An 11021-nucleotide genomic window follows, 5' to 3' on the forward strand; every position below is an offset into this window, starting at 1 on the left:
TATTAAATAAATTACATTAAATTTATTAAATAAATTACTTACATTAAAAAAAGTTTTTATTTTTCAAAACATATGAATGCGAATAGCGGTAGTTTTTAGTCGAGAATGCGGGATTTTATTTTCATCATATCCATCATGTGTTCACATGAATTAAATCGCAAGCGAAAACGACGCTTTTTATAAAAGTAACAAAAAAATGTATAATACTTTTTAAAATAATCTAATAATGACCATGAACTTTTATTGCACTATACAAATAATCACATTCACGATCGAAAAATCCAACAGCACTACCCCGAATATCTTTTAACCATTTTACCCCTAAAAATGGCAAATTCATTTTCAAAATACTGGCAGCATACGTTGAAGTTTTGAATTCCTTCGTATTTGTAAAATTATTATTTGTATACAAAATTAAATAAGCCAAATAATCTACAGAAAATCTGTAAAACGATGTTTTATCTTTTTGTTTGTTTTCGGGAACAAGTTTTACAGCGTTTTGATATCACAAGACAGCATTTTTTTACTAAAATATCAAACCCCTTTTGACGTATTGCATGACACTAGAATCGCTATAGCACTAGCGGAGGAACGTATAGTGCCACAAACTTATCTGACCCGGTGACGGTGTCACTGATGTCGCTTTCTTTTTATATAAACAAAATATTTCGTATGAAAAGTCTGTGAAAATGTGACATTTCAAAATGGCGGCACGTAGTTCCAGTTTTTGCCACCGGGTCAGATAAGTTTGTGGCACTGTATTCGTTTTTGATTTCGTATTTTCTTTGACAAGGGCGATGAATGATTGACATGCTCCATCTGTATTTTATTTTGTAATCTAAGTGGGTAGGTATTATAAGTTTCAATACATATCAATTTGTTATTGAATCATATACAAAATGTTGATAGTTTATTTTTAATTAATCTCAATGAACTTATGAACCAAAACAAATATACTATTGACTTGAATGAATTCTCATTTGAATCTCCCACATTTAATATTAATAATCTGGATAGGTATGTTAAAGAACACTCAGAACTGCATTGATTTGTTGCTGAAAAAGTTTTATCGATAAACTTACCGATGCCTAAGATATCGCCGTTCACTTTACCGTAAACAACTTCGGCAATGAAAATTTGCCCGCAAAGATAACACAGATAATCTATAGCCTCATAAATGATAAGAGAACAAAATACATAAATAAATGGAACCATAATCCTAATTATTAATACCTAAAGTAGTACCTAAGTAAGAAACCGTGCGAACTGATATAATTTTATTATCATCTGTCTATAGGATGTGACGGTCGCGAATGTTGTTTTAAAATTCCGTGACGCCTAAATGATATTATTTTAATTATAATGTGTTTTGTATAATAAGAGTGTGCATAACTTACAAAATGGTGAAAGACAAATTGACTATATCTAGTGAAGTTAGTAGTAAAGAAATTAAAAATGCAGTTGACATCGATTTTGCTCTAAATGTAGCAGGTAATGGTTTTTACCTTGTTGGGTATAATATTTTGATTTTTCTTAAAATCCAAAGAAACTAGTCCAGTGAATTCAAGGAAATCATAAGCTCAGATTAATTTGGGAAATAATGTTCTAGTTTCTAATGTTGCATCAGTTAATATAATAATGTTCATTACTGTAAATATTAGTTTAGCATTCTTTTTAATTTTGACATTTTGAGTTTGATAACAACTAATTAAAATGTAAATACCTAATTATTATCGATAGTATAATATATGCGTAAGTTAAATAAACCTACGCATATGTTATATAAATTATATTAAATTATTAACTAGTACATTGGAATACATCAAAGCGCAATGAATTGTTTATTAATCCATACTAATATTATAATTAATGCGAAAGTAACTCCGTCTGTCTGTCTGTTACTTAATCACGCTTAAACTACTGAACCAATTTTCATGAAATTTGGTACGGAGATATTTTGATACCCGAGAAAGGACATAGGCTACTTTTTATCCCGGGAAAAGGACGCAATCCCGGAAATCCCACGGGAACGGGAACTATGCGGGTATTTTTTTGACTGCGCGGGCGAAGCCGCGGGCGGAAACCTGGTTCTTAATAGTTCTGACGTATCTAAAGAATGTGTCGGTCGCGAATATTGTTGTAAAATTTTGAACTAACGCTGTAAATAAATTATTTTAATTATCATGTGTTTGACATAATGGCGAAAGTAGAATTGTTTCATTGGTATCCAGAAACTGATATTTTGTTTGCATTGATCAATTTGGCATACCTTACTATAATAGGTGGATATAAGGGTAGATAATACTAAGTATAATCAGTCGCACTATTATTTACTCAGTATTACCAGTATTACAGAGGTATTATCCAATTTAAGGCAACATATTTTGACGTCTATCAATTTTATCTTCGAAGAGAGGAAATTGTTTATTATGTTATAAATGGTTAATCTGTAAAATCAAATCTTAAAATTACTTGCAAAGGTGCAGTTCTGACAAAACGAAATAATATAGAATATATTATTATATTATATGTCGTCATTACTAGGTAATTTTGTTCTAGTTGGGCTCTAGGCTCTACTATACTGGCGTAATCCCTGTAAAAAAAATTAAGATAACTCGTAAATCGAAAAAACATATTTCTCTTCATTTCCTCATTTCAAAAATGTTTATTTTTTATCGGGGTTGGAAAAAAATTTAGTGTAACATTTTTTCGTTACGCGTGACATTTTTCCGTTAGGTATGCGCCATCTTTTTCTTATCCCTACCACGCGTGATTCGACGTATTTCTGTAAAGTTGCATATAATATGTAGTTCATTATTTTTTGAAAAATAAGGTCATACAGAAGTTTCACTTCTTACGTGTGTACACTAGTACACGCACACATTCTTTTTCATACTATGTCCCTATGTACTATTTTTGGAGTACCACTGTACATAATGTTTTTATGCAGAATCTATTTTCGCGTTATCTGATATTATTCCTCACATAATAACTAAAAACACGCTTTATTTCATTGATAAATTTATAAAGATTGAATTACAAATTTGGTCAAAATTGAGACCAAATGAGTACCTATGTTACATAAAAATAAACTATTGCAAAACTAGTTTATCCTGGGTGTGTTCGTACATATTTTAGGATAAACTCGTATGACCTAGCCTAAACTGATTTATCCTATTGGTCTTAGGATGAACTAGTTTGGCCTTTTTTTAACGTTGGGAAATGCTTTTACGCATCCCCCTCTACAGTTTTGCTGTATGAGGGGGGTATGTGGGACTCGCAGGAAGCCATACCCACTAAAACCCAACGGTGGCCACCGTTCAACTTCGGCGGCAGGGGTTAACAGCTAGGCCTTATACCCCCACCGCCTACGTGGTGAGTGCCGCAACTTGGCGACCCGACCAAGCCCATAAATTGGCAATAGGTGACGGTATCGGAAAATGATAACGCCGCCATATTACCGGGCTATCCGCCATCTGTCACAGGGGAGGCCGGTTTATTTGCAGCGAGCATCACTGTAGTATGCTCGTCTCTACGTAAACCTCCCCCTGCGTTTGTTCGGCTGACGTTCGACGTAGAGACGTCTGCGTCTACCTGATTTACGTCGGCGCAGAGAGTCGGCCGCTGGGTCATTTTCCCTAGCCCTCTCTGCGTCCTCCTTTGCATGAACTAGTTTGGCCTAGGCTATACCAGTTCATCCGATCGTAAATAAGTAGGACGAACTAGTTTAGCCTAGGCAAAACTAGCTTGGCCTGAAAATGGGGTTTGCCGGTAACATACGTGAAAAAAAAAGTTCCCGAACTGTCTATTTGTAACATGTGGAACTGAACCAAACGATTCAATTTTTTGGTTGAATGAAATCTATTTATTTTTAAGCCAGTTAATCATTATATATAAGTTACTTGCCTAGAAAATGATTAAGTACCTAAATGAAAAAATGTTTTCGATAGATAAAAATAAAAATTGCTGGTTGTTTTTAGGCGCTAATTGTTTTTAAGGCCAGCTTATAAATAGGATTCAGTTCTCCTTGTATTATCACAAATATTAGATAACTTTATCTATTATCACAACTACTACATAATCAATTATTGAGACCGTAACAAAATAAACGAATATTCGTTCTTATTTCTGAATCGTTACGAATTACTTCTGACTGTCGAAATATAAATTCGAAACTAATTCTTATATTCATAGTAATAAAGGACCTTGGTCAAGCAATGTATGAGACTTGTGACCATAATAAAGTCCACCAGTCTAACAAGTTATTGGTGGCACTATATTTTCGATCAGTCAAATCATAATAGTGGATAGAGTGAATATGCACGTTTGTAAATTTATACAAAAAATATAATGAATCGTGTTGATTATGCCTTGGATATCGCAGGTACCTACTGTTTAGATTTTTACCTACTCAGTCTGTTGTAGTGCTGTTGATTCACCTTATTGTTCAATTTAGTGAGGAAATTATTAGAGATAGTAGAGTAATTTCTAGAATTGCACTCAAATATAGAATTGCACTTTACAGGTAGGCATGTTTACGTATGTGTGTATTAGCCATGATTTAATCATCAACAATAGAATAATTAAAATTCCATTCCTATTCCATAAGGAATTCTTTATTAATTCGCAGCTTTGAATAATCAAGGCTGCGAATTAATAAAGAATTAAAAGTAAACACACATTTTAAACTTAAACTGTAACGTGCAATTAATAAACAAATGTACCTAAGTATCTAATCAAAAGTACTAAAAGCTACAGCCAGATAATTGCTCTTTTGTCTATAACTTAAAAATTGTTGAGTAAAGAGAGATCAAGATAAGTTTCAAATAACTGTGTCCCAAGGCCCTCCAAGACTTAAAGTATTAGTAATTAGGTAGTTCTGTATGTACCTATACGAATTGAAGGCGAAAATTTATGTGGTAATGAGAAAACTGTTTATCAAGAGTCAAGACCGTCATAATAAACGCCGTACAACATCATACATCGTATATGTTATCAAATATACGAATTACAAAATCGTAATTTGAAAGCAAGTTTGAGAGTTATCGCTTTGATTACATTGACCTTGTTATGATTTCTTTGCAATGTGTACGAACTACTTCCGAATTTTGAAATCTGTCATCATCTTTTCTAGGTTTATTGTAAACTTTTTGTTGCTCTCTATTTTTAGGGTTATGAACCTCGAAAGGAAAAACCGGAACCCTTAGAGGATCGATTTGTTGACTGTCTGTCTGTCTGTCAAGACCCTTTTTCTCAGGAATGCGTGGAGATATCAAATTTATAAGCCAACGCAATCAAAAGATAACAATGCATTAGAATTTTGAATTTTGGTAAAATACAATGTTTTATAACACAGCTGATATAGTTAAGAATATAATTGCGAAAAACGATTTTTTTTTACATCATATGAATATCTGGCAGGCAGTAATTCAAATTAATTAATATTCGTGATATTCATAAACTTAGATAAAACCCTGTGATTAAACCTTTATTCAATGAAGATTGAAGTCTATTATAATAGCTAAGTATTTAAAAATAGTACACAAGTAAATATCCATGAAATTATTGATTCGTTAAATCCTACTAATCAATATCGTTAAAAAGTAAAATTATAATTCATTAATAAAAAATATTATGCTGTCAGTGGTTCCGTAGCTCGTAGCGCAACGCAAGTCGCAAAGTTGATAAATCTTGAAGTGAGTAATTTTTAAAAATGTAAGTACCTAACAACATAGTCCACATATTTTAAATAGTACATACTACTTTATTAATTACAATTTTACAAAGGATCGGCTTCAACATACAATTAATTATTTTCAAGTAGCAATTAGTGTAAAAAAAGTAGTGAAAATAGATTAAATTGACGTATTTTGGTGGTATCGTCGTGTTCTAATTGATGAAAGTAAAACTATTTAAATAAAAAAAATTAAAAAGGATGTTTGTTTACTTACTATTCATAGTAATTAACATATTTTTATGTAGATAATATCATTTTTTATAACAAACTAGCTACTCCCTCCGGCTGCGCCCGAGTATGTGCTCTACATCATATTGTAAATCTTTTGGCAGATAATACAATTTTACTACCTACCTATTATTTACATCTTTCATATTATTGTCTTCGACATCTTTTCATTTTTCTTTTTTATATTACAGGAATGGGATGGTACAACATACGCTACGCTCTTAACCTGGCGTTGTTCCTCATAGCGGCTATAATAGAGCCAGTGGGATATTCATATGTATTGCCAGCTGCGAAATGCGACCTGCAAATGACTGATACACAACGAGGTGTTATTGGATCTGTGCCATATATAGGTAAACTAACTTTTTTACCGCAGCTTCGCCCTCGTAGTTAAAGGTAAACCCGCATAGTTCCCGTTCCTGTAGGATTTTTGTGTGTTGATATCTTTACCTTCTATGTGTGTGCCAAATTTCATGAAAATCGGTTCAGCAGTCTCTGCGTAAAAGTTGTAAAGTATAATATTATCTCTGATAACAATCGAGGACAAAATCATATAATTAATTGAAAGAAAAACTCTATACTTAATTAAACAAGTTCTAATATAGGTAATTGCTCATTATGTTTTAAAAATGATAATTAAGTAATTACCTACTATTTTAAATTTCGTTCGTTCGTTTCGTTCAAACACTGATAGTGTAGAAACGTATTGTCGCGGAAGTTCTATTCCACTATACTATACATTGTATAACGGTGTATGAAAAAAAAACGACAATCAAAGAATCAAATGTACCTGACTTCAATTATAGTATTATAGCATCTGAATTATGTTTTTTTAATAAAATCGCAATTAGCATCTTACTGATATACACAATGCACTTCACACAGAATACTTAGTTTAAAATGTATGAGGGTCTATTAGACTATTAGCAGAACTATGAATTTTAGTTTCTATAGGTCTCTTTAATAATTCACGTATGTTCTGATTCTTACTAAGACCGTTTTGGTAAATAAGATAAACAATTTATGAATATCACCCGCTTGTGGCCCGCATACCTATACCAGAAAAAGGTTATCTTGACCACTCTCACTTGCTTGACTTGACCGTGTAATCAAATTTCTTTCTTTGATAGATTTGAACGAGGAAGTCTAATTTATTTATATTCTAAATAATAAAAAACATATTATTTTACAGGTATAGTTTTAACTTCATTCCCATGGGGATACTTGGTCGATACGAAAGGAAGGAAGAAGATGATAATTATAAGCTCTCTCATGGCTGGAGCGCTAGGCGTGCTTTCGGCATTTATGCCTGATCTAATATCATTCGTAGTTCTTAAAAGTCTCATGTCTCTTTGGTACGTTTTTGAGAAATTATCTGCAATTCAGTAGGATTTATTTTTAATGAATGATTAATTAATCTTTTGCTGTTTTTTTCAGCATCGCATGTCCTGCCGCTGTACCATATTCATACATCGGTGAAATTATTCCAGGCAGATACAGAGATATAACACTCTCTGTTACAAATGCTATGCAAATTTGTGGATCTGCCTTAGTGCCCTGTAAGTTAAGCTGAAATTTATTTTTCAATGCTCTACAAGCAAATATATAATTACACTAGGTATATAGTAATTTAAAGTTTATTTTCAGTATTTGCATGGGCAATTCTACCATTAGAGTTCAGAATCGACTTTGGATCGTACTACTTTAGACCTTGGCGACTTCTCACAATAATATATGCTCTACCATTCATAATCAGTGCTTGTTTACTGGCGTTCGGTCCAGAGAGCCCAAAATACCTTATGTCCCAAGGAAAACACGACGAATCACTTCAGGTGTTGAGAACAATATACTCTTCAAATAAGAGAAAACCGCCAGACGATTATCCTGTAAGTATTTAATTAATTATCAATATAAGTAATGCAATTAAGCCTGGTTAAGACATGTGACATAACTGTTTGTGTTTTATTATATCTATTTGTTGTAGCTTGTAATTCTTGGTAATTATGTTGTATAACTGTTATAAAGATTTATGCTTTATTTATATCTAAAGTAGAGTATAACTAGGTATATAAGTTTATCAGTTTCACGTAAATAATGATGGTAATAAAGGTATTTACTAGAGCCAGGGTGAAAGTCACTGTTATTCAGGTTAATTCCCCACATTAAACACTTATTTTTATTGCAGTTTGTCTTTTTTAGGTAAAACGTTTATTGATGCCGGAAAGTGAAGAAACAAAAAAACCGTCGTTCTTTAAGTCTCTCGTTAATCAAAGCGTACCACTCCTAAAACCACCATATTTGAAATGGATGGCATTAAATGGAATCTTACTTTTCGGTATTTTCTCTACGTGAGTAACCCTATCAAAAAATGTATACGATAGCCCAAATACTAAATAACTTTGATGATAACTATAACATTTTAAATTATACATTATATAGGCTAGAGAATATCGCTTGACCATACACAAAATACTTAATTCCAATAAAGATACTATTATTATCTAATTATTATGATGTACTTTCTAAACTAATAACAATTTGATATTTTTAGCTTAAACGGGCTCTATATGTGGCTACCAGATGTGCTGAATAGAGTGCTAACAGGAGGAGGCCATGAGCAAACTGCCTGTCAAGTTATTGCACAAAGATTAAATGAGGTAGGTAGGTTAAACTCGGTTAAGTTATATCAATACAAATTTTATTTTATTACAATTATTGTATGCGCCTGGACAAGATATTAAAGAAACTACAGTGTTATATTTCTCTTTCGCTTATACAATCGTATTTTTTTTTTCAGACGCAAGCAAATGCAGAATGCGACGATCAAATAGATAAAATGACATTTATGATCAACGCAATTGCAAATTTATCCTGTGCTATTATTGCTGTAGGAGTTAGCAGCTTAGTCAAAATTATAGGCAAGAAAGTGCTGCTAATTGCAGTATATCTTGTTATAGGTGTCTGCTGTATAATGATTAATTTTGTCACACAGCAAGCTTTATTCGCAATTTTGTTATCTTCCTTGCCTATAACGGGTCTGGCAATTGGTCCCGTAAATGCATATGCTGTTGAAATTTTCCCAACTCAATTGAGGTACGTAGTACACTAGAAACGCTTTGTTTTCTTCTGATTTTCCGTTATCATACCTAATACCTATTATGCCTTATTAATTTTTGCTACCGTCACATTGTCATCGTCACCTAGTGTAGAACCTTGAACGTGAACCTTAGAAACAGGAATCTTTAAGTATCCCAAAATTATTACTTAGTAACATATAGTTTTATAAGGAACTTTATTTGTCAACAGGGGTATGGCAGTTAGTTTAAGTATGATGCTGGGTCGGACGGGATCCATCATCGGTACCAATGTAGCTGGTATTCTAATCAACGCCGCTTGTGAGATTACATTCTATGGTTTTGGAGGATTATTAATACGTAAGTTTTTATTCGCATACATATTGTATCGATTGTAAGCAATGAGTTATTCGCAATATAAGAGATCTTAAGAAAGAGCACGCGAGGAGCTATAAAAGCAGAAACAATGACACTTTTCATCTTTGCTCTTATATTCGTACACAAAAACGCAACGGAAATAATTCACAAATATTTAAAATATCTGTAGTACAATAATTAATACTTATTAGGTACTTTCAGCAAAAAAAAAACATAAAAAGCCTAGAATTTAATATTGTACTGGTTTTATTTCAGTGTGTGCAGCCCTCTCTTTACTGCTGCCTAGAGCCAAAAGACCTGCAGAACCCATGAGCAGTACACTGTAAACTTTATATAAAACAGGATATTGTATTCACCACTCAATGTCTGAAGAAAAAATAAAACCAGTAAAGAAGCCCAGAAAGCAGTGGACTACGGACAAAACACCATCGTGTTCCGTCGAGCTGCTTTTAGTGGCAACTGGCAGTTAGAATTTATTCCATCCCGCCGGCGAACAAGACTCGTACCTACCAGCTGTAAAGCAATTTCTTTTTTTAAGTTTCTATTTATTAAACATCAATGATTTTATGGTGTCTTTCATTTATACAAAAACACAAAGCAAGTAATAAATATAATTTAACCGTACTTCAACACAATATCAGGAAACAGCAGCTATTTACCTGACGAAACAAAGGACATGCATACAAAATAAACTTATTGCAATTAATAATCATAATTTTTTTAATTTCTATTCTATATAAATCTCGCATTTGAATGCTATACTAAAACTAAATAGGTATCAAATCGAACTACTTAGTAATTTCCTGGTGAAAATTAAATTATGAACTCACCACAAAACCACCTGATAGACTAGAGTAGATAATTTTTGAAACAAAAAAAAATCGCAGTCGGATGAAACCCATTAGAAAAGGAGGGGAATATGATAAAAATGTAAGGAAAAATAAATTACGGTCAATCCGAGTTCGGGAAGCGGGAGGGGGGAGCTTTAAAGAGAAAAAAATGGTTTCTCTCGATTTCCGACAAAACTACAAGTCCTATAGAAAAAAGTTCAATGGCAAAGTTGTAGGTAATTAAAAGTTCTACAACTTTTGTATTCACAATTTTTTCACATAACCTAAAAATTTAGGTGAAAAATTCAAAAAACCAAGTTTTTGGTCTTTTATTTCTATCTACTTCAAAATTTATTTTTTTTCTACGATATTTGGTGGAAACTTACTTTATTATGTCCCAAATACACTGTAATTTATTTGATTGAAAATATTTATTTTTTCGCCTTATTTTGAATTAATACCAAAAAAAGAACCTAATTTTCAATCGAAAAGTCACCCGTCAAAATATCAGCTTTTTTCAAAAACTTGGGGTGCCTTTTATTCATTGAAATCTCTACTTTCATATGGTGTAAAAAAAATAAACACCACCATAGTAAATGTTCTCAGGAAATGCATACAAACAGTCTGAAAATTAGCTTTTACTAAATCAGGCACACTTCTCGAACTACCTGAAATGTTTTTATCGACATCATTTTGCTTTTGAATATGCTGTAAAATATTAAACTTAGAACAGATAATTATTTTTCTTTTGAAATATTACCGAAAAGCCGATAC

The 11021-nt window shown here is 32.4% G+C and overlaps 1 protein-coding gene across 2 annotated transcripts; it reads left to right on the plus strand.

The window, feature by feature from the left end:
* Positions 1–1278: 1278 nt before the first annotated feature.
* Positions 1279–9943, plus strand: LOC149909113 (synaptic vesicle glycoprotein 2C-like). Of its 2 annotated transcripts, none has more exons than XM_090120709.1 (10): positions 1279–1491; positions 6157–6318; positions 7158–7320; positions 7403–7524; positions 7613–7851; positions 8165–8313; positions 8517–8622; positions 8763–9058; positions 9272–9399; positions 9673–9943. In XM_090120709.1, exons 1-10 carry the CDS (start codon positions 1401–1403, stop codon positions 9741–9743), a joined length of 1527 nt encoding a protein of 508 aa, XP_089976835.1. In that variant the 5' UTR covers positions 1279–1400; the 3' UTR covers positions 9744–9943. The 2 variants fall into 2 exon arrangements, with proteins under 2 accessions (XP_089976835.1, XP_089976836.1); XM_090120710.1 differs by lacking the exon at positions 1279–1491 and adding an exon at positions 4295–4384.
* Positions 9944–11021: the final 1078 nt, after the last annotated feature.

This window comes from Colias eurytheme, chromosome 4 (assembly GCF_061535395.1).
Source record: "Colias eurytheme isolate Ceu_HAF_F1 chromosome 4, ilColEury1 Martin Lab GWU primary, whole genome shotgun sequence".
NCBI lineage: Eukaryota > Metazoa > Arthropoda > Insecta > Lepidoptera > Pieridae > Colias > Colias eurytheme.

Excerpts from the sequence above, each read along its gene's own strand:
- LOC149909113 (XM_090120709.1), top strand. The coding sequence starts at position 1,401 with ATGGTGAAAGACAAATTGACTATATCTAGTGAAGTTAGTAGTAAAGAA. Across the intron at positions 6,319-7,157 it reads TGGATCTGTGCCATATATAG|GTATAGTTTTAACTTCATTC; the intron begins GTAAACTAACTT and ends ATTATTTTACAG. Across the intron at positions 7,321-7,402 it reads AAAAGTCTCATGTCTCTTTG|CATCGCATGTCCTGCCGCTG; the intron begins GTACGTTTTTGA and ends TGTTTTTTTCAG.